At 36.7% G+C, this 22,743-nt stretch overlaps 4 protein-coding genes across 9 annotated transcripts; 3 read left to right on the plus strand and 1 right to left on the minus strand.

The window, feature by feature from the left end:
* Nucleotides 1-1,299: 1,299 nt before the first annotated feature.
* On the plus strand, nt 1,300-5,457 carry LOC140802426 (ferric reduction oxidase 7, chloroplastic). Its single transcript, XM_073157950.1, has 10 exons — nt 1,300-1,402; nt 1,536-1,830; nt 1,917-2,007; nt 2,090-2,287; nt 2,409-2,643; nt 2,895-3,222; nt 3,309-3,555; nt 4,008-4,263; nt 4,380-4,812; nt 5,125-5,457. Exons 2-10 carry the CDS (start codon nt 1,599-1,601, stop codon nt 5,292-5,294), a joined length of 2,190 nt encoding a protein of 729 aa, XP_073014051.1. The 5' UTR covers nt 1,300-1,402; nt 1,536-1,598; the 3' UTR covers nt 5,295-5,457.
* Nucleotides 5,458-6,223: 766 nt separating this feature from the next.
* On the plus strand, nt 6,224-9,949 carry LOC140802432 (protein FAR1-RELATED SEQUENCE 5-like). 3 transcript variants are annotated; one of them, XM_073157962.1, is made up of 3 exons: nt 6,224-8,467; nt 8,744-8,966; nt 9,233-9,949. In XM_073157962.1, exon 1 carries the CDS (start codon nt 6,487-6,489, stop codon nt 8,461-8,463), a length of 1,977 nt encoding a protein of 658 aa, XP_073014063.1. In that variant the 5' UTR covers nt 6,224-6,486; the 3' UTR covers nt 8,464-8,467; nt 8,744-8,966; nt 9,233-9,949. The 3 variants fall into 3 exon arrangements, with proteins under 3 accessions (XP_073014063.1, XP_073014064.1, XP_073014062.1); XM_073157963.1 differs by having other exon boundaries at nt 8,856-8,966; XM_073157961.1 differs by having other exon boundaries at nt 6,225-8,467; nt 8,869-8,966.
* A 2,146-nt stretch (nt 9,950-12,095) lies between these two features.
* LOC140802425 (PHD finger protein ALFIN-LIKE 8-like) lies at nt 12,096-15,577 on the plus strand. 4 transcript variants are annotated; one of them, XR_012111650.1, is made up of 6 exons: nt 12,096-12,458; nt 12,573-12,605; nt 12,891-13,119; nt 14,735-14,858; nt 14,948-15,332; nt 15,527-15,577. XR_012111650.1 is itself a non-coding variant. In XM_073157949.1 (5 exons), the coding sequence occupies exons 1-5, from the start codon at nt 12,356-12,358 to the stop codon at nt 15,221-15,223; spliced, it is 765 nt and encodes a 254-aa protein (XP_073014050.1). In that variant the 5' UTR covers nt 12,135-12,355; the 3' UTR covers nt 15,224-15,577. The 4 variants fall into 4 exon arrangements, 2 of the variants coding, with proteins under 2 accessions (XP_073014050.1, XP_073014049.1); XR_012111649.1 differs by having other exon boundaries at nt 12,156-12,482; XM_073157949.1 differs by having other exon boundaries at nt 12,135-12,458; nt 14,948-15,577.
* Nucleotides 15,578-17,136: 1,559 nt separating this feature from the next.
* Nucleotides 17,137-18,569, minus strand: LOC140802424 (putative clathrin assembly protein At1g33340). The gene has a single exon (XM_073157947.1). The coding sequence runs from the start codon at nt 18,490-18,492 to the stop codon at nt 17,317-17,319; it is 1,176 nt and encodes a 391-aa protein (XP_073014048.1). The 5' UTR covers nt 18,493-18,569; the 3' UTR covers nt 17,137-17,316.
* Between the last annotated feature and the right edge of the window lie 4,174 nt (nt 18,570-22,743).

Raw genomic sequence — 22,743 nt, forward strand, 5'->3', positions numbered from 1 at the left:
ATATAAAGTTGTGAAGAGAAACTCACTTTCCAAAATTGCCTTCCTCTATTATACGTGAACTGACTTGAACCCAAACCTAAAATAGTCAAATCAATTTGGCACCTTTTTTTACCAAAGTAAGTTTATGGCCAAAAGAATATACATATAAGTAAATTATATAATATTTATCAGAGTAGGTGGATTATATATATACACACAGGATGATATACGAGAAATAGAAGTAATTTAGTTGAACAGAAATTATTAATTAAACAACCGTAGATATGAGTGATTTAACTCTATTTTTTCAGCTATGAATATTAGAATTTGCTTGTAAAATTAGAGATTTATACTAAATATATCTACTAGTTTTATAGTGTGGGCTGACTCTTTGTGGGTCTGTATAAGCGCATCGTCAGATATGCGCTAACGCATCAATTATGTGCATTTAATTATTATTATTTTTTTATAATTAAAATCGTTAGATGGTGTGCCCAAACTAGTCTAGATAAACCAATCCACATCAAATCTCTATATTTGTGATTATTTATATTTTCGTCTTATAAGCTAGAAGTCATCTACTCTCGTACAAAAAAAAGATTATGAGTTAGATTTTTTGTTTTACCTTTTAGATAATTCTACTTAGAATTTTTAACTAGCGCTCATTTTAATTATCAACATTATTTTGCACATAATAATTTTAACTTAAAAAAAAAGCCTCTCGTCCCCCTTAACGAAAATAATTAAAAAGATAAATATGCTCCTATAATCTAAATATAGGGTATAACAAATATTTTGATATTTTTCTCTTTTTTCTTTTAAAAAATTTAAAGGTATAAAATCACAACGGTGTGAGTTATGTGATAAGTAAATAAGCGAACAAAGGGAAGAAAGATTTGAACATTTTCAAATATAATTTATATCAAAGAAAATGTTACCCTCTCTTTGTAGCCAAGAACAAGTAATCTGTAAGCAGTGAATAAGTGGTCCACCAATTTCTCCACAATAGTGTGGCCTCCGTTCTTGCAACCAATGTGGCATCATGTCGTCTGCTTTCCCTGTTCGCGCGAATTCCTTACAACCAGCTTCTGGTCCTTGCAGCTCTCTCCCCAGTTTGGTCCATAATACTTCCACGCGTTCAAATGTAGAAAATTTACGCATCCGTTGCCGCGTGCGATCCCCTAGCTTCCAATCATATCTCTCTCTCACTCACCTATGATGGCATTTCATTTTCCATTTTGGGCCCGCTCTCTTAAATTTTTCTTGCGCCTTTACTAAAATGAAATGCCAACCAACCACTGTTGAACGGATCACGCATTCACGGCATCCTCCACTCCACACCATTTGAATCCTAGAGGACGATAAATTTTTGTGACAACTTTTATCTTGGAAGAAAAAGATGCAAACATCTGCGATCAAGATGGTCAGCTTGAAATCATAGGGTGTTGCATGAATGTTTACCTTTTTTTTTTTTTCTTTTATCTATTGGTTTTATCCATATATTTTGTGGCAATTAATAATCTCGGGCATCCCAACTAATAAGATTCTTTCACCAGGGGTTTTCTGCTATAAGAAAAGGAACATAGTTGTTGTAACGTGTAAGCGTTGGAGAAGAAACCATGGCTGAGCTCTCCACTAACAGACCACTTCTATCTGAAGAACTCCAAGAGAAGGACTACTCTGGCAAAACACCTCTCTTGCCATCTTTGTCCAAATGGGTGCTCAAATCTTTGATCTGGGCTCTTTTCCTAACCTGGGCTGTAGCTATCTTCTTCTACTCCAGTGAGTTTGTGAAGGACTTGCAGAAGAAATGGATAAATCTCACCCAAGGAACTGTTTTTGGGATCACAGGTACCAATTAGCCGACTTTTTAAACCAAACTCTTCGTTGATATAGTAAAGAATTTGTACTCAAATTGTTGAATTTGATACATGCAGGAAGTATATTTCTTGCTTTCAGTGCGCCAATTCTGGTCGTTGCATTTCTGGCTTTCATATATGTTGCTGCCTTCTCAGGAGACAATTTCAAGTATGGAAAATTTTCTATCTTTTCTTGTATTATGTTAGATTTCCATGCCATTTATCTATGTGGATGATCGTTCTGATATCAGGAAGAAGAATTTGAAGTCTTGGTGGTTTCGCCTTTGGACATTCCCAGTTCTTGTTGATGGACCGTTTGGTGTTGTCTCTGCTGCAGAATTTTTCGGCATACTGCTGTTTGTCATATATGTTATCTGGACAATTACTGCTTATACTTTAGAAACCAGTAGCTTGATTTCAAAATTTTCATTGCCCTCAATGCAGAAATGGTAGGCAATCCTATTCTATATCAATGGAAAAATATTCTATATTGATCTCTAGACATATACTCACTCATCTCTCTGTTGATTTATTTTTCTCTATGGTTCTAATACTAATACAAACTTGCAGGTATTTGATGCTAGAGTTGACCGGGCTTCGCTTCGGCTCAATTGGACTATTCTGTATGATATTCTTATTTCTGCCAGTCGCGAGGGGCTCAATTCTGCTTCGTTTAATAGATATTCCATTCGAGCATGCCACCAGATACCATGTCTGGCTTGGACATCTTACGATGATTATCTTTACACTCCATGGACTGTGTTACATGATCTCGTGGTCGCTGCAGCATCGCTTCAAGCAAGAAGTAAGTTCACATAAATCTATATGTTTGTTTATTATCCTTTGACATATAACCAAAATAGTATCCGATTCTCTGGACATCAAAATTCCAAAATTTTGTGTCAGACATCAATTGTATGTATAGTTATCAGTAGTGTAGATCATTGATCTCCTAGACCCAGATATGCATATCATGGAGTTATATATAAACAAGAACCCATTTGCAAAGTTTATTGCCAATATTTATCATTTAAAAGAGCGAAAATTTTCATGCAGATGTTAGATTGGAAGGATATTGGTGTGGCTAATCTTCCTGGAGTAATTAGCTTGATAGCAGGTCTATTGATGTGGGTAACATCACTGCATCCTGTAAGGAAGAATTACTTCGAGCTCTTCTTCTACACCCATCAACTATATGTGATCTTCGTAGTATTCTTAGCACTGCATGTTGGAGACTTCATTTTCAGCATTGCTGCCGGAGCAATTTTCCTGTTCATTCTTGATCGCTTTGTGAGATTTTGCCAATCTAGAACTAAAGTTGATATCGTTTCAGCAGCGTGCCGTCCATGTGGAACAGTGGAGCTGATTCTTTCTAAGCCAGCAAGTATGAATTCTTCTCCAAAATAATTGTGTTTTATATTGTCATAAAATTATAACTCTGCAATCCAACAATTGTTTCATATTCTGCAGATCTTCGATATAATGCTCTCAGTTTTATTTTCCTTCAAGTACGGGAGCTGTCATGGTTGCAGTGGCATCCCTTCAGTGTATCATCCAGTCCTTTGGATGGAAAATACCACCTCTCTGTTCTTATTAAGGTGCTCGGGACATGGACCAGTAAACTGCAGGATATCATCTCTAATTTCACTGAGAATCCTGGTAAAATAACAGCCTCTGTTGAAGGGCCATATGGGCATGAATCACCTTACCACTTGATGTAAGTCTTTCCTTTGTAGCTGCCTATAGGCAATTTAGAAATATATGCTTTAATTGATTGCTTCAATCATGGTTACGATCACGAAGGAAAGGAATCTTTCCACCTTCTTCATCATATCAGAAACCATAACATGGACACAGTATTGTGTAAATTATATTTGTAATAAAGCCTAATTGAACCGATATTAATATACACAGGCGAAGATCCACGTAAAATCTAGAACATAAATACTGTTTAAGATAAAAATCAATTATACAATTCTGTTAGAATTCCCCTTTTTCTCAAACTATAGTTGAATTTACATGTAATCTTCTCATCCTCAAAGACAACTGCAGATTCTGACAAAATGATACTTTGTTCGATGGCATGTTAATTCAGGATATGTTGATTTGTTGCCCTTGCTGTGAGATTTCTCATCTTGTCATCTTTTCCTTCACCTTTTGTCCTCTCAGGTATGAAAATCTTATTCTAGTAGCAGGGGGCATTGGTGTATCGCCATTCTTGGCCATATTGAGCGACATACTTCACCGGATCAGCGAAGGGAAACCATGTCTGCCAAAAAATATCTTAGTTGTTTGGGCCGTCAAAAAATCTAAGGAGCTCTCTCTCCTTTCAGCGGTCGATTTTCAGACGAGTTGGCACTCTTTCTCTGATAAATTGCATCTTGACATCCAGTCTTATGTAACTCAAGAATCAGAGCCTTCGTTGGTAGGCATACATAGTTCCAGCATTAACTATCCATTATCTTTCAAGTTTCAGTCTTTTTTTAATCTTTTCTTTTCAGAAAGAACATCTGAACTCTGATAATCTTGTATTAATTTCAGGAAGAGGGTAAGGTTGATGGCAGCATGAAGTCTCCTTCTATCTTCATAACAAATGGAAGTAGTATGTCATGCTTGGTTGGCACAGGGAATAATATCTGGGCAGGAATTTATGTTGTTGTATCTACTCTTGGCTTCATTATCTTATTTGGCATGGTGGAAGTTTACTACATTCAACACTTCAACATATATGCGTGGTGGTATCGCGGTCTCCTATTCATCTTATGCATGGTTGCAGGAGTTGTTGTCTTTGGTGGAATTGTTGTTTTCTTGTGGCATAAGTTGGAAAATAGGAGTTCAAGCTATGAAGAATGTCCATTTGACGATGAGAAAAGCTCAGGGCGACGAAAAGAACAAACAGCAGATAATGAGACTACTAAGACAGATCTTGCAAGTTTTCAGACAATTCAATACGGATACAGACCTGATTTCCGAGGTAAATTTCCTTTTTCCAAGTTCCTCCATGCAGAAGACAGCTTAACCTCTCCATGATATGTTCTTGTGCCGAAAACTAACCAGTAAGAGTTTCAATAAAGCTGAAATCTGACATGCTTGGATCCTTCAATTTTGTTGGACTGACATTTAACTCATCCATTAAGTGCCATTGATTGCCAATGGTATTCAATCTAACAATTTACTACGAAACCGCAAGAACAAACAAATTTAACTTTTTATGCTTCTTTCTTGTATCTATCTATTCTCTGATCTTATGAGATGACTCATTAATATGTTTCATATTTTTCTTCAGCAATATTTGATTCCTTCTCGGAACAAATAGGGCGCACCGATGTCGGTATCATTGTATGTGGACCACCAAGCCTTCAGTCCAGTGTTGCAAGAGAGTGCAGATCACAGAACCTAAGAGGAAGAAGGAACAACTCAGTCTTCCACTTCAACAGCCACAGCTTTGATCTATAAAAATCTCAATTTGGTGTACTGTAATTAAATCTTGCCATGGCAAATATCTTCTATAACTTTAGCATGTGGAAGATATATTATTAATTGTATATATCAAAAACTACTCTCTCTCTCTCTCTCTCCCTCTCTCATGTATAAATATTGATACATATATGTTCCCAAATATTTCAGCTTATCAGCATAAATTCTAAACATATCGATGAGAGCCGCATGCACTAAAACGCCCTTAAAAATGATCAAAACTTCGATTTCCCAATTGATATCTTCGACGGATATTGCTCAATTTATTTTGCAATAATTCCTTTTTAAAAAAGTATCTCGCGAAAGTTCTGAATTAATCTGACAGTATCTTCCATAAGTTTATGCGTTATACATATATCAAACTACTCTCTCTCACTCTCTCATTTATAAATATAGATAAATATATGTTTATAAATATTTACAAGCATAAATTATAAATATCGGTGAGAGCTGCATGCACTAAAATACCCTTAAAATGATCGATGAATTCTAAGGCTGACGTCTAAAAACAAATATCTCGCAAAAGTGCATAATTCATAATCATATTTTTTGTAGGATTAATATTACTGAATGTTTTGTTTTGTTACTAATTGGAGTGAGTTATTATACGAGAAATCAAAATGTCATCATATTGAAAAGATGAAAATTAAAATTTGTGACCATAAATATATGAAAATTATAATTGGGTTATTTATAATATAAAAAAAATGATTTTTGTGTTTTTCTTACAATTTTCTAACAAATCCTACCTTCTTCTTTTGATCCGCGACGAATGATAGAGAAAGTTGGGTTATCGGATTACCTCGATCGTAGCCGTCCAAAGTGTGGGCTCCTCTACTGGGCGGCCAAGATCCATCCTCCTTTGAAGCCGGCACTGGTTAGTTAACTCCAAGCAGCGGAGCACGTGCCTACTCTCACAGTTTCCGCCATCGTTCTAGGGTTCCAACTCCTCCGCCCCCAAATCGATGCTGAAAGGCGCAAAAATCTCCCCAATTTGATCGAAAATTTTCCTTGAAAGATCGCATTTGATAGAAGAGCTCGTGAGATAAGTACAATCCTATATTCTTCTCGTTTTGCCCCAGTAATTTTGCTTCGATTTGCTCGCGAATTTCAAGATTTGAGTGGTAAAAAGAGGAGCTTTGTTTAGCTTCCGTTTGGTCTTCTAAGATCCATGGAGAATGTCACAACCCTAACCCCAACCATGGCCTTCGACTCCTCCGAAGTCGAAACCCTAATCCCAATCCAACCCCAGGAATCTCACCTCAATCAACCCATCACCGTCGAATCCACCTCCTCTCTGCTCGCCGTCCAATCGGATCCGGCGTTAGTATCTGCTCCGCCGGCGGATTACACCGGTGATCACCGGGATCCGGAGGTCGGCATGGAATTCGAGTCCCCAGACGCTGCCCGCGCCTTCTACTCCGCCTACGCAGACCGCATCGGCTTCCGCGTCCGCAACAGCAAGTCGTTCACCTCCCGAGTCGACGACACCGTGATCATGCGCCGCTTCGTGTGCTCGAAGCAAGGCCGGCCGACGAAAAAGGACCCCTTTGACCTCTCCAAGAAGCGCCGCAATCGTCTTTCCTCAAGGGAAGGCTGCAAAGCCATGCTCCAGGTCAACCGCCGGGAAAACGGTTCGTGGGGAGTGTCAAGATGTGTTCTTGAGCATTGCCACCCTCTCGGCGTAATGCAGAAGCCGTCCGTCACCACCCAGAAGAAGCTGACCAAGAAGCCATGGGAGCTTCTCGTTAGCTCCACTGTTGAAGTTCATCAAAACGGCCTTGGACCTGGTGGTGGCGTCGCACAGAGCTTGTTGGAGTACTTCAAACGGATGCAGGCAGAGAATCCGGCATTCTTTTATGCAATTCAGCTCGATCAAAGTAATTGTGTAGCCAATGTGTTTTGGGCGGACGCTAGGGCGAGGATGGCATATAGCTATTTTGGGGATGCAGTTGTGTTTGACATGAGTTGCAAGAGAAATAAACGCATGGTGCCATTTGCGGTGTTCACTGGCATGAACCATCACAGACAGGTGATTGTGTTTGGGTGTGCTTTCATGACTGATGAGAGCGAGGATTCATTTTCTTGGCTTTTTGAAACATGGCTTGCGCTGATGAGCAGGCGGAAGCCGGTGTCATTCACCACTGCCTATGATCATGTCCTGGAGGCAGCCGCACTGAATGTGTTCCCTGATGTGAGACATAGGTTCTGTAAAAGGGATATCTTTAGCAAGTGTAAGGAGAAGTTGAGTAATGTATACTCTGCGCACCCGTTGTTTAAGGTTGAGTTGAAAAAATGTGTAAATGAATCACAAAGCTTTGAAGAGTTTGAGTCAAGTTGGAAGATGTTGATGAATAGATATAATCTGGTAGAGAATGGTTGGTTGCGAACACTATATGAGATTCGTCATAAATGGGTTCCTCTGTACCTTAAGGACAAATTTTTTGGTGAACTCTTTGGGGCTCCGAAATTGGAAACAATGTACAAGTTCTTCCAACGGAATTCCATTACGACAACTACTCTGCGTGATCTGGTTACTCAGTTTGATAAGTCCATGGCAGGGCAATATGAGAAAGAAATTCAGGCTGACTTCACATCCAGTAATACTAGACCTGTTCTAAAGACTCCATTGCCAATAGAAAAACAAGCATCAGAAATATACACAAGAACAATGTTCTCCTTTTTTCAGGATGAACTGGCTGAGTCCTCAAGCTTTATGACAGAGAAACTTGAGGATGGTGTGACCAGCAAATTTCGTGTGACTAAAGTTGAGAATGTTAGTAAAACATACATGATCCAATATAATGCTGAAGAGAAGAGCATAATTTGTAACTGTTGCCAGTTTGAGTATACAGGCATTCTGTGCAGGCATGTGTGCAGAGTTTTGACAGTACTTGGCTTTCTTTCACTTCCTGACAGTTATATTTTAAAAAGGTGGACAAAGAATGCCAAGAGTAGTATCTTGTCAATAGTTCCAAGCAACAGTAAAAAACCCTTAAATTGGAGGTGCAATGATCTTTGTCGTGATGCCATTAGATTTGCTGAAGAGGGTGCAACTTCTGCGGTGATATATAAGGTTGCTAAGGGAGCATTACAGAAGGCTTTTGCAGAAGTTTTTTCTGCAAAGAGAGGTTCTTCATTATTATGACGAGGTATGATGATGTTTCCAGCTAGATGGAGATGGTCATATTCTATTTGGTAGCTGCTATATATGGGAGTATAATAGTTTGGCAATGACTTCATAGTTTAGCTGATATAGCATTAAGCTCAGAAGTTTCCTTTATCATCTAACATAAACCATACTCTTTTTAAAGAATTTGATTGCCATGTAACCTTAATCTTTATGATTAAGTTTTCTAGGCAATGCATTAATGGGTGTTTTAAGCATGTACTGTTCCATGCCAGTGATGAAGAGTTTGCTGGTGCAGATTGGTACGCCTGTGAGATGACTGGTGTTGGGGATCACAATATCTTACTACATACACTTCTTATTTAGCAGTTTGTTATGACCACTTATATATGTTTCTGAAGTTCTTCCAGGAAATTTCTGCAGGTTGTTGAGACCTTTTCCATATTTCCTGGTTATGAAGATGTAGCTTCCAATGGTCACCTGGTCGTGTTTCCGTGCACCTGATTACTGGAGTTAATCATGTAAGATTATAACTGAACATACATTGTCAGATGGATCTTTTCCTTTTAATAATTCAGTCCACGTAAAACAGTCTTCATCAGCACTTGTTTGTTACCTGATTGCCAATTTATTGAAGATTTTGTTTTTAGGATTGACGTTCTTTACCCGAGAAACCTGAGTCTGTTCATTTCTTCATATTGATATATGGACCCATTTGTATGTATGTGTGTTTTTATCCACACATCAATATATATGTATAAGTATTGATTATTTTCTATTCGTTCAGTGATCTTTTTCAACTTGCGAATGGCCGTTATTGACGCATATCTTGAAATTTGTGGAGACCCATGGGTGAAGACTAAAGAAGAGGCAGTCGGCTGTAAATATCAGAACCTCAAAATTTTACTGTTTCATGGTTCCAGCTTCAGTCCCCGCGGCCCAACTGTCTGATGCTGAATTGCTGATACCCCAGAGGCACATCCAAGTGACGGCAAATGATAGCATGGAACATTACAATTCCTCATATTCAGAAAGGAGATTCATAGTCCTCCATAGCCACTGACTCTTTGGGGATGGCTTCTAAAGAATCTAAACTACTAATCTTTTGACACTCGTGCCTCTGAAGCTGTGGCTTGTTGGCTTGGGTTTACAGAGGACCATAGCATCTAAAAAATTGCAGATTCACCAAATTATGGTTATGGAACATCAAAATTTGTGGCTTCAGATCAAAATTCAGGGGCATTATCTGGAGTACTCTGGATTCTTTTCTGATAGATGTAAAGGCCGCCGTCAGAGTGGTCTACTCTATATTCTTGATATTCAATGGTGCACTAAGGATCCTCTAGTGAATTTTTATTTGGATTATATATTGTATCTTCTGAACCCTACACAATGAGATATCTGAAGGACTTGAAAGTAACTGTTGTCTTCTCATGCTTACAGTCCTTTGGTGTGTAATCATCAATTTTCGTTTCTAAGTTTTGAATTTTCACTTTTTTTATTATCCTTGGTTCTTTCGGGACTTATTTAGAAGAAGATTCAGTATTTAGATTACTGATTACTTCCCTCTTTCTTTGTTATGACATAAATCCCGGAATGTATTTGAGCATGAAGTATTGCAGATTTTATAGTAAAAATTATAAATACTCTTGTTGCAGCTTGATCTTGATCATTAAGCCCAGCTTTTTACATAGTAAGACTGTTAAAAAAGCTCGTGGGTTATGTTTGTTTAGAGCTCGGCTCGATTAAATAGTAGACTAGCAGTATATATCAATATAAAATATTATATTATATTATATATGGTCACATGAATTATTAGAATTTTATGTTAATTATTTATTTGTAGCATTGTATGTCTGTATGAGCTAAGTTTACCTTATAGGATTTATATATTTTTTTATTGTTTTGCTTTCATAATTCTTTTTAATCAATATTAGTCTTCAGTGCATCAAGCTCAAATGAGTCCATTGAGCTATCGAGCCGAGCTCGAGCCTTATCGAACTGAAATTGAGCCTAGCCGAGTCATTTTTTTTACCTTGAGATGAAATTTTTTGTATACATTTCATTTTTTTAGCATTGTTCTAATTAATACCCTATATTTGATGATTTTATAATTAGATTCTTTATTTCCGTACAATTTTAATATAGCACTTTATTAATATTTGACTAATTACTATTAACTATAGTCTATGATTTATGTAACTGTACTGATTAAATTGGTAAGATGCTCTTAGAAATTTTTTAATTTTTATCCCAAAATTTTAAGTCATATCTCACCTGAATAAGAAACAATTTTGTGAATCTAACCACCCTACCCATCTCACCTTTGTCAATTACTATTCTACTCTTAACATTTATCACTTTAGTTGACTATCATTTTAATTATTCTCTATTTTTTTTTCTCTCTTTTCTTTGTCCTTTTTATCTATTCATTAGAAAAAATATTTCAATTATTTGCTAAAATATATCTACTTTTTATATCACATAAAGTGTAATAATTGTACCACTATATTAGTTTACAACCACAATAGTAGCACTCTTATGCAACTTTAAATAATAAGCATAACTAAACTAGCATGAAAGGTATTTAGTAATCATAAATGAGTGCCCCCTAGCAGAATAATCATTGGTTGATACATTTTTATTTGAAAAAGATTAGATTTTACTTAACTTAAAGTGTTATAATTTAAAATTAGAGTGAAAAATAAGAGGTAAAATTTCAAAATCTTCAGAGGATGGTTCCGTTACTTTATATATTTATCTTGTCTGTGATTTAGTAATCCCAAAGTTTCTTTCTTATACGATCAAATAAGGAAAAAATGATCTTTTTTTTTTTCATTTTCGTACTCTTTCTTTCATAACATAATTATCCGAAAGAGACTGACTTCTAGTGTGGAAGAAAAATGGTTTGTGACGCTGAAATGTACTTCCGACACATAAGATAAAATCGGAAATAACCTTTGTTTCATACTACTATTTCGATACAAAATTTCATCTCATGAAAAAACAATAATAATTTGTTCAAGTGTTAATTACAAAAAATAACAAAAAAAAGGCAAGTGTTAATTACAAAAAATAACAAAAAAAAGAGGGTGTTATTTGAAAATATTTCCTCTATTTATTTATTAATGCTGGCATAACTATAAGCCAGTGATGTTTGACTTTAGACTTCATAGGCATTGGATAGACCCCATTCGTGGGGCCCACTCTTCTCTGACCTGGTACTTCCCCCTATCCAATTTTATTCCTCGTTCTGGTCTCAGCCAATGCCACACTGCCACGCAATCTTCGAAGGTCGGACATACTATATTTAAGCAAATTTATCATTTGGGCCCTGTCTTTTTCATTATTTAGAAACTATGCTCTGCCTTCTTTGTAAAGCCAGCAGAAGAAATTTGTTTGAATTATTGTAGGGTTTAATATGCAATAAATTACCTATTTTAGAAATGTCAGGGTTGAATGGGTTAAATTCCAAGAGATTTCCGAAGCGGTGAGCAGACCGCCATTGCCTGGTACGCGCGTTCCTTTAGCGTAGTAGCAAAACGTGATCCCCTCACCGTCCGTAAGCATACACTCCGCTTTGTTGAGTTTGTTCACAGATCGAACCAGGTCACGTGACCAAACGACACGGGCACACGACAACGAACGGCAACCGTCGATACTAATAAAAAATAAAACCAAAGGAAAGAAGAAATAAAACGGGGGGAAAATTTAGAGGAAAAGAAATCCTTTAAAAACCCTCTCTTTTCTCGTCCCTCCCAGCTCCTACTTCTAATCTATCTCTTTCTCCTTCCTCCATTCTCCAATTCGTTGGAGAAAACTCTATATCTAACTCTAATCTCGCTCTTTTCTAGGGTTTCGAGGGCGAATTCCGTGCACTCTTTCACTTTCTTGCTTCTTGCAGTGGGACATGGATGGGGGTGGGGGTGGTGGCTACAATCCGCGGACGCCGGAGGAGGTCTTTAGGGATTTCAGAGCAAGAAGAGCTGGAATGATCAAAGCCCTCACTACTGGTTACTACATCTCTCTCTCTCTTGGTTGTTGGATTTTTTGAGGTTTTGTTGGTTCTTTTTTGTTTGTTTGTTTGGGTTCGTAAGGGTTTCTTTTGGTTGTTAATCTTGGTGCAGATGTCGAGAAGTTCTACCAGCAGTGCGATCCCGGTGAGTTTTATCCTTCTTTCTCTATCTCCTTAGTTCTTGGAAATAAAAATATAAAAATGTGATTTTGGAGTGCTCTGTCTTCCTTTGGAAAGTGGCTTTCCTTGCTGGAAGTAAACTATGTAGGAGTTTATGAGTAGTGAGATGGTTGATAATTGATTAAAGGACATTCTTTCCTCTTTTTTTTGGCGTTCATTTAATTTACTCAAAAGTTACTTTATTGTGATCTGTGATGATTCCTATCATGGTTGTGCCATTGGATTGCTGAGGGAATTTTACTGCTTGTAGAGAAGGAGAATTTGTGTCTGTACGGACTTCCTAATGAGACTTGGGAAGTGAACTTGCCTGCGGAGGAAGTGCCTCCTGAGCTTCCAGAGCCGGCATTAGGGATTAATTTTGCTCGTGACGGGATGGATGAAAAAGATTGGTTGTCACTAGTTGCAGTTCACAGTGATGCTTGGTTACTGGCTGTTGCCTTTTACTTTGGAGCACGTTTTGGATTTGACAAGGAATCCAGGTACTTCTTTTGTTGTTTTATGTTATTAATGAGATAAATCGCCCTTCTTTGAGAAGCACATACTTATTTAGCTTATGTTACCGTTTGTGTATCAATGCTTCTGTTAGGTACACTTGGTAATGCAATATGTTGACTACAAATTGTTCCCTCTGTTGAACTTAGTGCTAGATGCCAACAACTAACGATGAGACTTTGCATTAGTTTGTTTCTTGATGGTTCCTTTTTCTGGTTGTTTCTGTTGTTTTAGGTTTCGGTTGACTACTTATTCCATGGGCCATAAGCTGATATGTGATTGATTGTTCAAATAGTTATTAACTTTATATTTGAGCATGTGATGTGAAATAAAACTTTTACACTTTGTTCTTTTGTATTATTAGACTAATTAGGATGGCTGCCCATAAAATAGTGAATCCTGAAAATTATGTGGGAAATGATAATAATGGAAGTGAACAATGATTATTTTTTTATGTTGTAATAAAGATGGGTGTAATTTCTTCAAGTATGGGCTAACTTGCACCCCATGCTTGCCTGTGAGGTGGCAGCAAGATGGACTAATTAGCACCCATGCTTTCCACTGATATATTGAATCTTTAGCATGGTTTGAAGTTTAGTCCAAAACCAAGATGCTTTGCTGAGATGTTTCGCTGGAACATTTCACATTTTGGTCCTATCCAATCCGAAACAAGCATGACAACCTAGTAACAATTTTTTTAATGTATGTTTCTAATTTTAAGTTGGATTTGACTTGAATCCAAATTGTACTAATTCAATATCAATCTGATTACTTAAATGCTATTAGATTTTGTGTGATGCATTGAAAAATAAGATAAATGAGACTATTTATTAAAAGAAGTCTGAAACACATACAATAAAACTGACTGAAAAGTTTCATTTCTTAACCAAGATGTAATCAAAACTGAAACTGAAACTTTGAACTATGACTATTAGTGATAGTTCTCACTTGATGTACTGTTAACTAGCATTTTGTTCTCCCAGTTTTTTATGTGTCCTTAGAACAGTTAATAATCCCTGCTTTTGCGGCTTTCCTATGCTGTTGATCTGTAGTGCTGTTTGTGCATTCTAAAGAACAAGTAATTTCCTTACTAATTGAATGTTGATTTGTAGTTAATCTTTAATATCTATGGTGCAATGCATAGTTACTACTACGAAAATGCTAGTCTCTTAAGTGGGAATTGAAATATGAGATGACAATCACAGAGGTTCATTTGGAGGTGAAGCAATCTTCCCATGAGTGTCAACTGCTATGTTGCATCAGATCTGACTAAAGATTCAACAATTGCAGTTGCATCAATCCGGATGTTATAGTACTATTCCACAAATAGTATACCTTCTGCCTATTTTTTAACCTCATTTGAATCTTAAAATTTTAATATGATGCTATTCACCACGAGATGTAGTGGTTTTATGCTGCCTGCACAGCTCTTATATAAAGCCAGATGGTGACATTGCTTAACGGAGAGTCCTATTTATCTGCATTGTTGCCAAAAAGCATTATTGGAGCAGCAAATATTTTTACTTTAATATCCGAGTGCCAAGAGGCATAGATTTAGACTCGGATGCTTTACTTGTTTTACCTTGTGATCTATAATTGCAGGAAGCGTCTCTTCAACATGATTAATGGTCTTCCCACCATATATGAGGTTGTGACGGGAACTTCTAGGAAGCAGTCAAAAGAAAGAACCCCTAATAGTGGCAAGAGCAACAAATCAGGCTCCAAAGTTAGTAGTTTACATCTTATTTTTTTCCACTTTCAAATACTGTATCAATTAACATTTTATCTGCTTTTGTTGAACAATTTTACTTTTAGCAATCTCGGCAGTTAGATTCCCACCCTAAGGCCTCAAAGTTGCCACCAAAAGAGGAGGAAGAGAGTCAAGGAGAGGATGAGGAGGATGAGGAAGAGCACGGGAATACTTTGTGTGGTGCTTGTGGAGACAATTATGCAAATGATGAGTTCTGGATTTGCTGTGATATATGTGAAAAATGGTTCCACGGTAAATGTGTAAAGATCACTCCTGCCAGGGCGGAGCATATCAAGCAATACAAGTGTCCTGGTTGCAGTAACAAGAGGGCCAGAGCTTGAAATGTCTGGAGAGCTTGTGGTTTATGCCTTAACTATGGATCTTCAGAAACTTACGGGAGGAGAACCTTTTTGGATGCTGCAGCCTTGGAGTCTGCATGCGTGTCATCATGTCAGTTTAAAACTAGTTTAGAGTTTAGTTTGTGTTTTATTGGACTTACTTTTTTGTTGACTGAATGGTGTCTATATAGTTTAATGTGTCTCCTTGATGTTAACAAACTGTAACTAATAGGCTGCTTCTTTAGTACACCTCTATGTGCTGTGTCTGGACCAGTGATCTTAAGTCAGCTATCTGTAATGTTGTAGGATAGCGATTGAAGGAAGTGAATCAAAAGAACCCCAGTGGCTGCACCTTGATGTTTTGGATATTCCTTTAAATGCTTTGATCTACTTGTGGTGTAAAGATGTCTCTTTGTGAAGGAGCAGGGACATGGAAGATAATTTAGCATCACTTCCATTAGGCATTCCAGATCTCATTGTCAAGTTGTTCCATTTATTTGTTTTATTGTATACTAGTACAAGGGATTGAGCTGATAGTATATGTGTTGATATCACAAAAGCAATGTATTCATTTTCTTTTAGATCTGTAAAGTTGGTCCTTTATTGATGGTTTGGCTCCTGGAGCTTTTAGGTTGACTGGTTTAGGTACCTTATAGAGATTATTCAGGGTAGTGTATGAGAAACTGAGGAAACAGAAAAGAAAACTTTTCACTATTTTGATGCATAGTTGTGACGCCTTGACTTACCATCGTTTTATGACTGATGTTTATACTACAGAATGTGACTAGTCTGTTGAGAAGCTTAAATGTTTTTCTTTTTCCAATTACAACAGTGTATGATTTCTTTCGCGCGCATTGTAATTATGTCAAAGTCTTTTCTGTAGGTTATCCATTATCATTATGCTGAGAAAGAGATGAATGTCAGTCTACCAGCAAATGGATGTCCTAGAAAGAAAAAGACATGGGGCCATCTAATTGCTGGTTGCTATGTACAAAGGTGTGCGGTTCCCTTGATAAATTACTTGTTCATATCTTTGACATTTTTGGATTCCTTATTGTCAGAACTTTATTATGCCTTGTTCATTATATATATTTTACTAAGTAATTAGATTGTATATGTTGGAAGATGGCCTACCTCATACAGTAGGAAGCATGGCCTCACATGGTCTGTCGCTGCAAATGGTTTGGATATCTCTTCCCTATTGGAGTCATTGACTCTATCTTTGATTCTCACATCTTTGTCTTCTCTATTGTGAAAAGTTCATGTAGAAAACTCGCTCAAGAATATATCCAATCCATATTTGAAGTGCAAATCATCATACACGATACATATCAAACATCTCCAAATCTAAGTTGGATTTGGTCATCATCTCTTTATAATGTGGGCCCAGTTCCACCCAGTCCAAGAAGTTAATTGATTCAATCATTGAGTTCCACCATAATGACGAATAACTTTGTAGATCAGTGATATGCCTCTGTGATCATTGAGGCTTTGACATTTGTGATATTAAGAAAATAAGTCTCATTTGAACATACGTTGGAATTTCATCTTTCCTGGATGTTCCATATTTAATTGCTTTTATTATTATTATTATTATTATTATTATTATTATTATTTTGGTAGAAAGGCAAATTACATCAAAAAGGGCACAAAAATACTTCAGGTATTTAGACGAATACCCTGAGTATCCCTATACAGGATTGCTAACTGATCATAAGAACAACAATTATGTGAGCTACCGAGATTGGCTAACAAATCTTGATCATATATATTGCATTCCTCAGAATATATATATATATATATTTTATAACATTGAATCATAACTTCTTATAGGCAATCCTCAGAACAATATATATAACATTTCAGGAGATGAGTAGGAAAGTTGTTGCCAAATCAAGCATTATTTATTGAGCAAATAACATGTTACTATGGTTGAAAGAATATCAGTATTAATATCAATTACAAAACCACCTCCATAACAGGAAGAAAACAAAACAAGTTACAGAAGCCAGCAAAAGGAAGCCAAAGAAAGCCATATATACTTCAGAGAACTATTATTTTGGTCTAGAGCTCAGACGAGAAGCCCATATTCTGGGTTATAACAGCGCCGTCGCTTGCCTGGTTGACGAATTATTCTCTTTGGTGACTATATTATCAGCAGCTCCTACTGAACGAACATTAGATTCTGCAAATGAGAAGTTTGAAGTTTGTGAGTTTTCTTCATCAAACTCAACCCAAACCGTGCTTATCGTAGTCTCCAACCTTCCTGAAAACAGATTGTTTTGATCGATTGCAGCTTCTTCTCTTGCTATTTTACCTTCTTTTATCCTGTCATCCTCAGGGGCTGCTGAAGGCTGAAGGTTGCGTCCAGTTGGTAAGAACTGTTCCATTGCTGAGATATTGGAGAGAGTAATGATTTTAACAAAAGGGTAGTCCAGACTCTTGCCCACAATGCTTCTCTTGCAATTGTGATAGAATTCTTGAAGGTTGGTTGTTTGGGTGCATGCTTTCTCGAGGATGTTGAGGGCTGGAACTCTTAAAGCTTTGTGGAGGTCAAAGGAAGATCTCACCATATCTTCTATTCCCTCGCGGAAGCTCTCATAAACTCGAAAGCTTTCTCTCAAGATAATGCTGATCGCCGACTGAATGACCTGGCCAGAGCTTGAAATATCAATAAGTGAACAATCTAAGACGCGATCAAGTAGGTCTTGGCACTTTGAGAGCCTAAAAATCAACAATTCGATGACTTCTTCTTCGTAAGATTGCGATATGATGATGGAAGATGGCCTACTTGGCTCCAGATTGCCAGCTTGATTTATGAACCAACCCATCCTCTCTTCAAGAAATGATGAGTAGCTTCTGAGAAAGGCATGCAAGTCATCTGAATGGTCCAAGCACCATGAGAGATCCAATCTGAGGTTCCTCGATGACCACAGGTTGCGTAAATCCTGCTCAAAGTACCGATCGCCGCCACGAAGGAGACGGTGAAGTAACACAAGACATTTGAGAGCAACCATCGGTTCCCTCATGCTATCAAGTCGAATGGAAATCCTTCTAGACAAGAAAGTGATCGACCCAGGAGCGTTTGAGACGAGGAAAAGGATTTCATGCACATACTTATCGTCGATGGACATGTCATGGCGGTCGGTGCACCTTAAAATGGCGGTCTCGATGTTGGTGAGGATGCTCCGGTCGGTGGTTGCAGCTTTGCTAATGGTGGTATGATCCATGAATGTGCCAAGAGCTGCCCAAAGCTTACTCTTCACCTTCATCACTCTACACTGTCAGCTTCCAAGTTCTGAAAAGGGGGAGAGAGAGAGAGAGAGAGAGAGAGAGAGAGAGAGAGAGAGAGAAGCTGCATGAGATTCATACATGCATACACTCATCAAGAAGAAAAAAAAGATTAGCCTTAAGGTCTAGAGTTGCACAAAGAGGTTCTTAAAGTAATTAATACTTGAGCATTACTCGTACCGTGAGGGAAAGAGCTCATGTCGTCTTCACCAGAAATAGTGGATGTGTTATTTTGGACCAAGAAATGTGTTGTTTGCCTTATGACTTGAGGAAAAGGTGTAAGGCAGTAAAGCTTCCACTTTGAGATACTTGTAATCATATTCCAAGGTCAACCCTTTGTGGGCTTCATTGGTGGGAGAATCACATCCTCTAGGAATAAGGTTCCTCATGCATTAACATCTTCCTCCATTGGCAACCTTCTAATGGGTTTGACTCTCTGCAAAGCACTCCTCTTTCTCCCTGGATGCCCACATCAACATCAACAACTGCTTGTGGGGGAATGAAGGGGAACAAAGTTGAAGTTGTTTACTTCCAACTTGAGAGTAGAAGTAGCACAAAAGTTGGTCATACTATTCCCCCTTCCATAATCTTTACAATCTATATTTCTCCTCCCCCTCCCCCCTCTCTCTCTCTTCTTTATCCATCTTTATGATGTGCCATGTGAACATGTTTAACACTATAAGTAGTAGACTCTTTGTCATGCATACTTGATTTATAACACTTCAAAGGTAGCATTTGTGAGAGGTTTGAAAACTTTGGACTTTGAATTATCTTGCTTAGAAAACATCGTGTCGACATGTTTTTTCTTCTCTTCTTTTTGCTTTTTTTTTCCTTGAGATAACTTAAAGAACATATTATGCTGTTCCCTACTTTGAATTGTTCCTCTGATGGTCTTCGTGATATGCATTTTTTGGTACGCAACGAAATGCATTGCAGGTGGTTCGACCAATCACATTGCGAAAGGTGTCATCGGAATAGGGAGATGACTTAAAATGTTGTGATGAGAAAAGGAATTCATGAGAAAGAAAGGTATCAAGATAGAAAAGGAGAAGAGGTAGGATTCTTGCCATGAAAAAGGTCCACCAAGGTTCATTTCATGTGCATTCGCTTGAAAGCTACTTTGACATGTTCTTTATAATGTGATAGCTAATGTGGATGAGATAAAGGTTGGTGAAAATTTATGAAAAGATTCAGATAATATATTAGGAGAAAGCAAAATATTCGAGTCATGCATTGTTTCTAGGCGCGAACTTTGATTAATTCTACTCTCAACATGCCCTTTGAAGAACTTTTGGTTAGTGACATAAGTGGTAATAGTCCAAGTGGAGTCAGGAACTTGTTAACAAAAATGTTTTGGTGATCTCCGATCATGCTACATATACATACAAGCATTATGATACTTATACTGTGTGTACCATAATGATAGCAAAAACATGTAAATTAGAGCATTAATTTCTAGCTTAATTAGAATCAAGATATAGAAGATATAATCTCTAAAATGCTTATACATGAAGAATCATAAGTTTTACCCTTTTTCCATTGAATCATTCCAGGAAACAATAATTTTACTACAAATGAATGCAGTACTTCTGAACATATGATTTTCACATGAGCTTTTTACACTTATATTCTCGAATTTCATGTGTTAACTCCTTATTAACTTTACCCTTTTTCATATATTATAGTTAGATGTCAATATAGTATCAGTAAGTGATTCTTGCTAAGAAATTTCAACTACTATAAAGCCACACTAAATTGCTTTTAATTTCCTAATGTAATTGAATCTGATTCTTTGGTAAAGTTGCACCCACTTGAAGTTTTTTTATGTCCTCTTCAGAAGCTATGGAGCACACACACACACAGTTTATCCCTAGGCTTTTGATGATTAAAATAAATACTCTTTTTTTTTTCCCTATGACATGAAACAATAAGATAATGTTAAGTGGGGGCCCTATTCCTAATGGTGCTTCACTAGAGGCCACTAAGACAAGGTTCCATCAAACAGGACTCCTCTCCTTTAGTCATGTCAAACATTTATCTTCCAACCTTCAGAATGTTCTTTTGGCACTAGAGTCTAGAAATGACATGCAAGCATAAACTAATTAAATAAAAATCTTATAATTTGTTGGAAATTATAGTCTTTGTAATTTTTTTTTTAATTAAAAGTTCTACAAGGGTAAGGTTACTTAGTATAATCAAGTCACTTACACTTCCATTATTAGTATAAACTTAATGCTAAAGTTTCTGCCAAGCTTTCTTTAATCTAAATGCACATCAATCTTTTTTATCTTAAACATGAGATAACTTGATGATTTAGATGATATTGCATTAGCAGCATATTCACCTTGAATTGCACTTATAAACTGATATCTTAGGTATCATCCAAAGGAATAAGAGAGGTATAATCTTTCTTTTATATGCTTAACTTTCTTTTCTTTTCTTTTTTTTTACTTTCTTCACCAAGAGAGGAATCAAGAAACCAGATGTATCATGATCACAAAAAGGACATTTTTTTCTTCTCTTATTTGCAGATAAAACAACTTCTAACCCTGCAATAATTAAGAAAACTATGGAAGATAGTCAACTACATGATAGAGGTTTAAAAAAAAATCTCACAAGTAAAATGAACATGCACAGATATGTAAGCTCACATGGTGCTAGAAAGGCTATGCATACTAATCTCTAATCTGAATATATTTTCTTGTCTTCTTCCACTGATCTGATATCATATAGTGACTAAAGAAAGGTTCTTAATATTTTTGTGAGATTGCCTCATGTCAAGGAGACATGCATGCATGTGAAACCAAAAGGCTCAATGTCTCATAGACAATAATTGTCAATAGGGGGACATATATAGCTCAGGCCAAGAAAGCTACTGCAGAGCCTCATGATCATCTTTGTCCTTCATATGCATCCAAGTCAAAGTTTCTTCATTTACTTGTCTTTATATGACATCCATTTATTGAATTCAGAAAGAGAGAGCAACTAGCATAAGAAAATTAAAGGGTTCAAAGCATCTACTTTTTATTTTTTTATATTTGAAATGCTTAATGGCAAGACTACTGCCTATGCTCTTTGTTTCTAAAATAATTTCAGGGCTTAGCTTCTTTTTCTAGATCAGAAACATTTTTCACTTCAATAAGAATTGGAAAAAGTTGGACCTAATGCAAACAAATACTCAAATAACAATTAATATTTATATATGATCCAAGTCAAACTTTTTCTAGAACTTGGATCATATATAAATATTAATCGTTATAGATCGTTTGGCTTCATGTAATTAAGAAAACTACATCTACACATATAACGTGTAAAAATAAAATTCAGTTTTTAGTTTATAGATCCCATGAAGTATCCTTTTCAAGGACTAAAATGGGTTAATATGCAGCATCTTAATTTTCACTTTAATTAAGTGGATGTCGCAATATATTCTCTCTATAAGCCTATTGTTTTACATTAGATTTTTATTTAACACTATAATGTTGCATTTTTAAATACACAAAACAAACACCTCTTTTTTTAACCTATAATTAGGTCTGCATCAAGTTGCAACGACTGAATTTTGCGAACAAAACTAATAATATAAATGACTAAACTATTCGTACCATACTAGACGCTACTATTTTATGTCGTAAGTAAGTTATTAATCAGACCGTATTTTTATAAGGGTAATTAAGTCTTTTTATATTTTTATTAACCGTTAACTAACATAGCAACTTGGTGGGGTTAAATACTCAAGTTTAAAATATATAAGAACAAATTAACATTGGGCCAAATTATAATTTACTCCATCTCTAATTGAAAGAGAATTCCATAAAAGTACAAGCTTAAGCCACACTATAAGCACACTAAAAAGGGTGAAAGGATGAGTTGTAGAATATATGGCACATGAGTGTATGCCCCATGCAGCATCAATCTTAGTCATGGATAACATTAATCTTTGCTTTAATAGTGGTGCTCAACTTCTCTCATGGCCTTGGGGGCCATGCAAGAATGAGTCCAATTGCATGGAGGGCAAAGATGTAATCTTGCATGGCTGCCAGATTCTTGAGCTCCATTTTTGAGAATTTGATTCATTCCAAATGGAACTTGGCAACCATTTTGCAAGGACATGGATAAAGTCCATAATGGTAGGGAATATAAATTAATGTAACTCAGATTGGATAATGGCTGTAGATAATTTATTTCCATTTGTAGACCCCTAATGCTAATGTGAACCTAATTTAGGATTT

The sequence above is a fragment of the Typha latifolia genome, chromosome 15, assembly GCF_019914945.1.
Source record: "Typha latifolia isolate L0001 chromosome 15, TyphaL0001v2, whole genome shotgun sequence".
In the NCBI taxonomy this organism is placed as follows: Eukaryota; Viridiplantae; Streptophyta; class Magnoliopsida; order Poales; family Typhaceae; genus Typha; species Typha latifolia.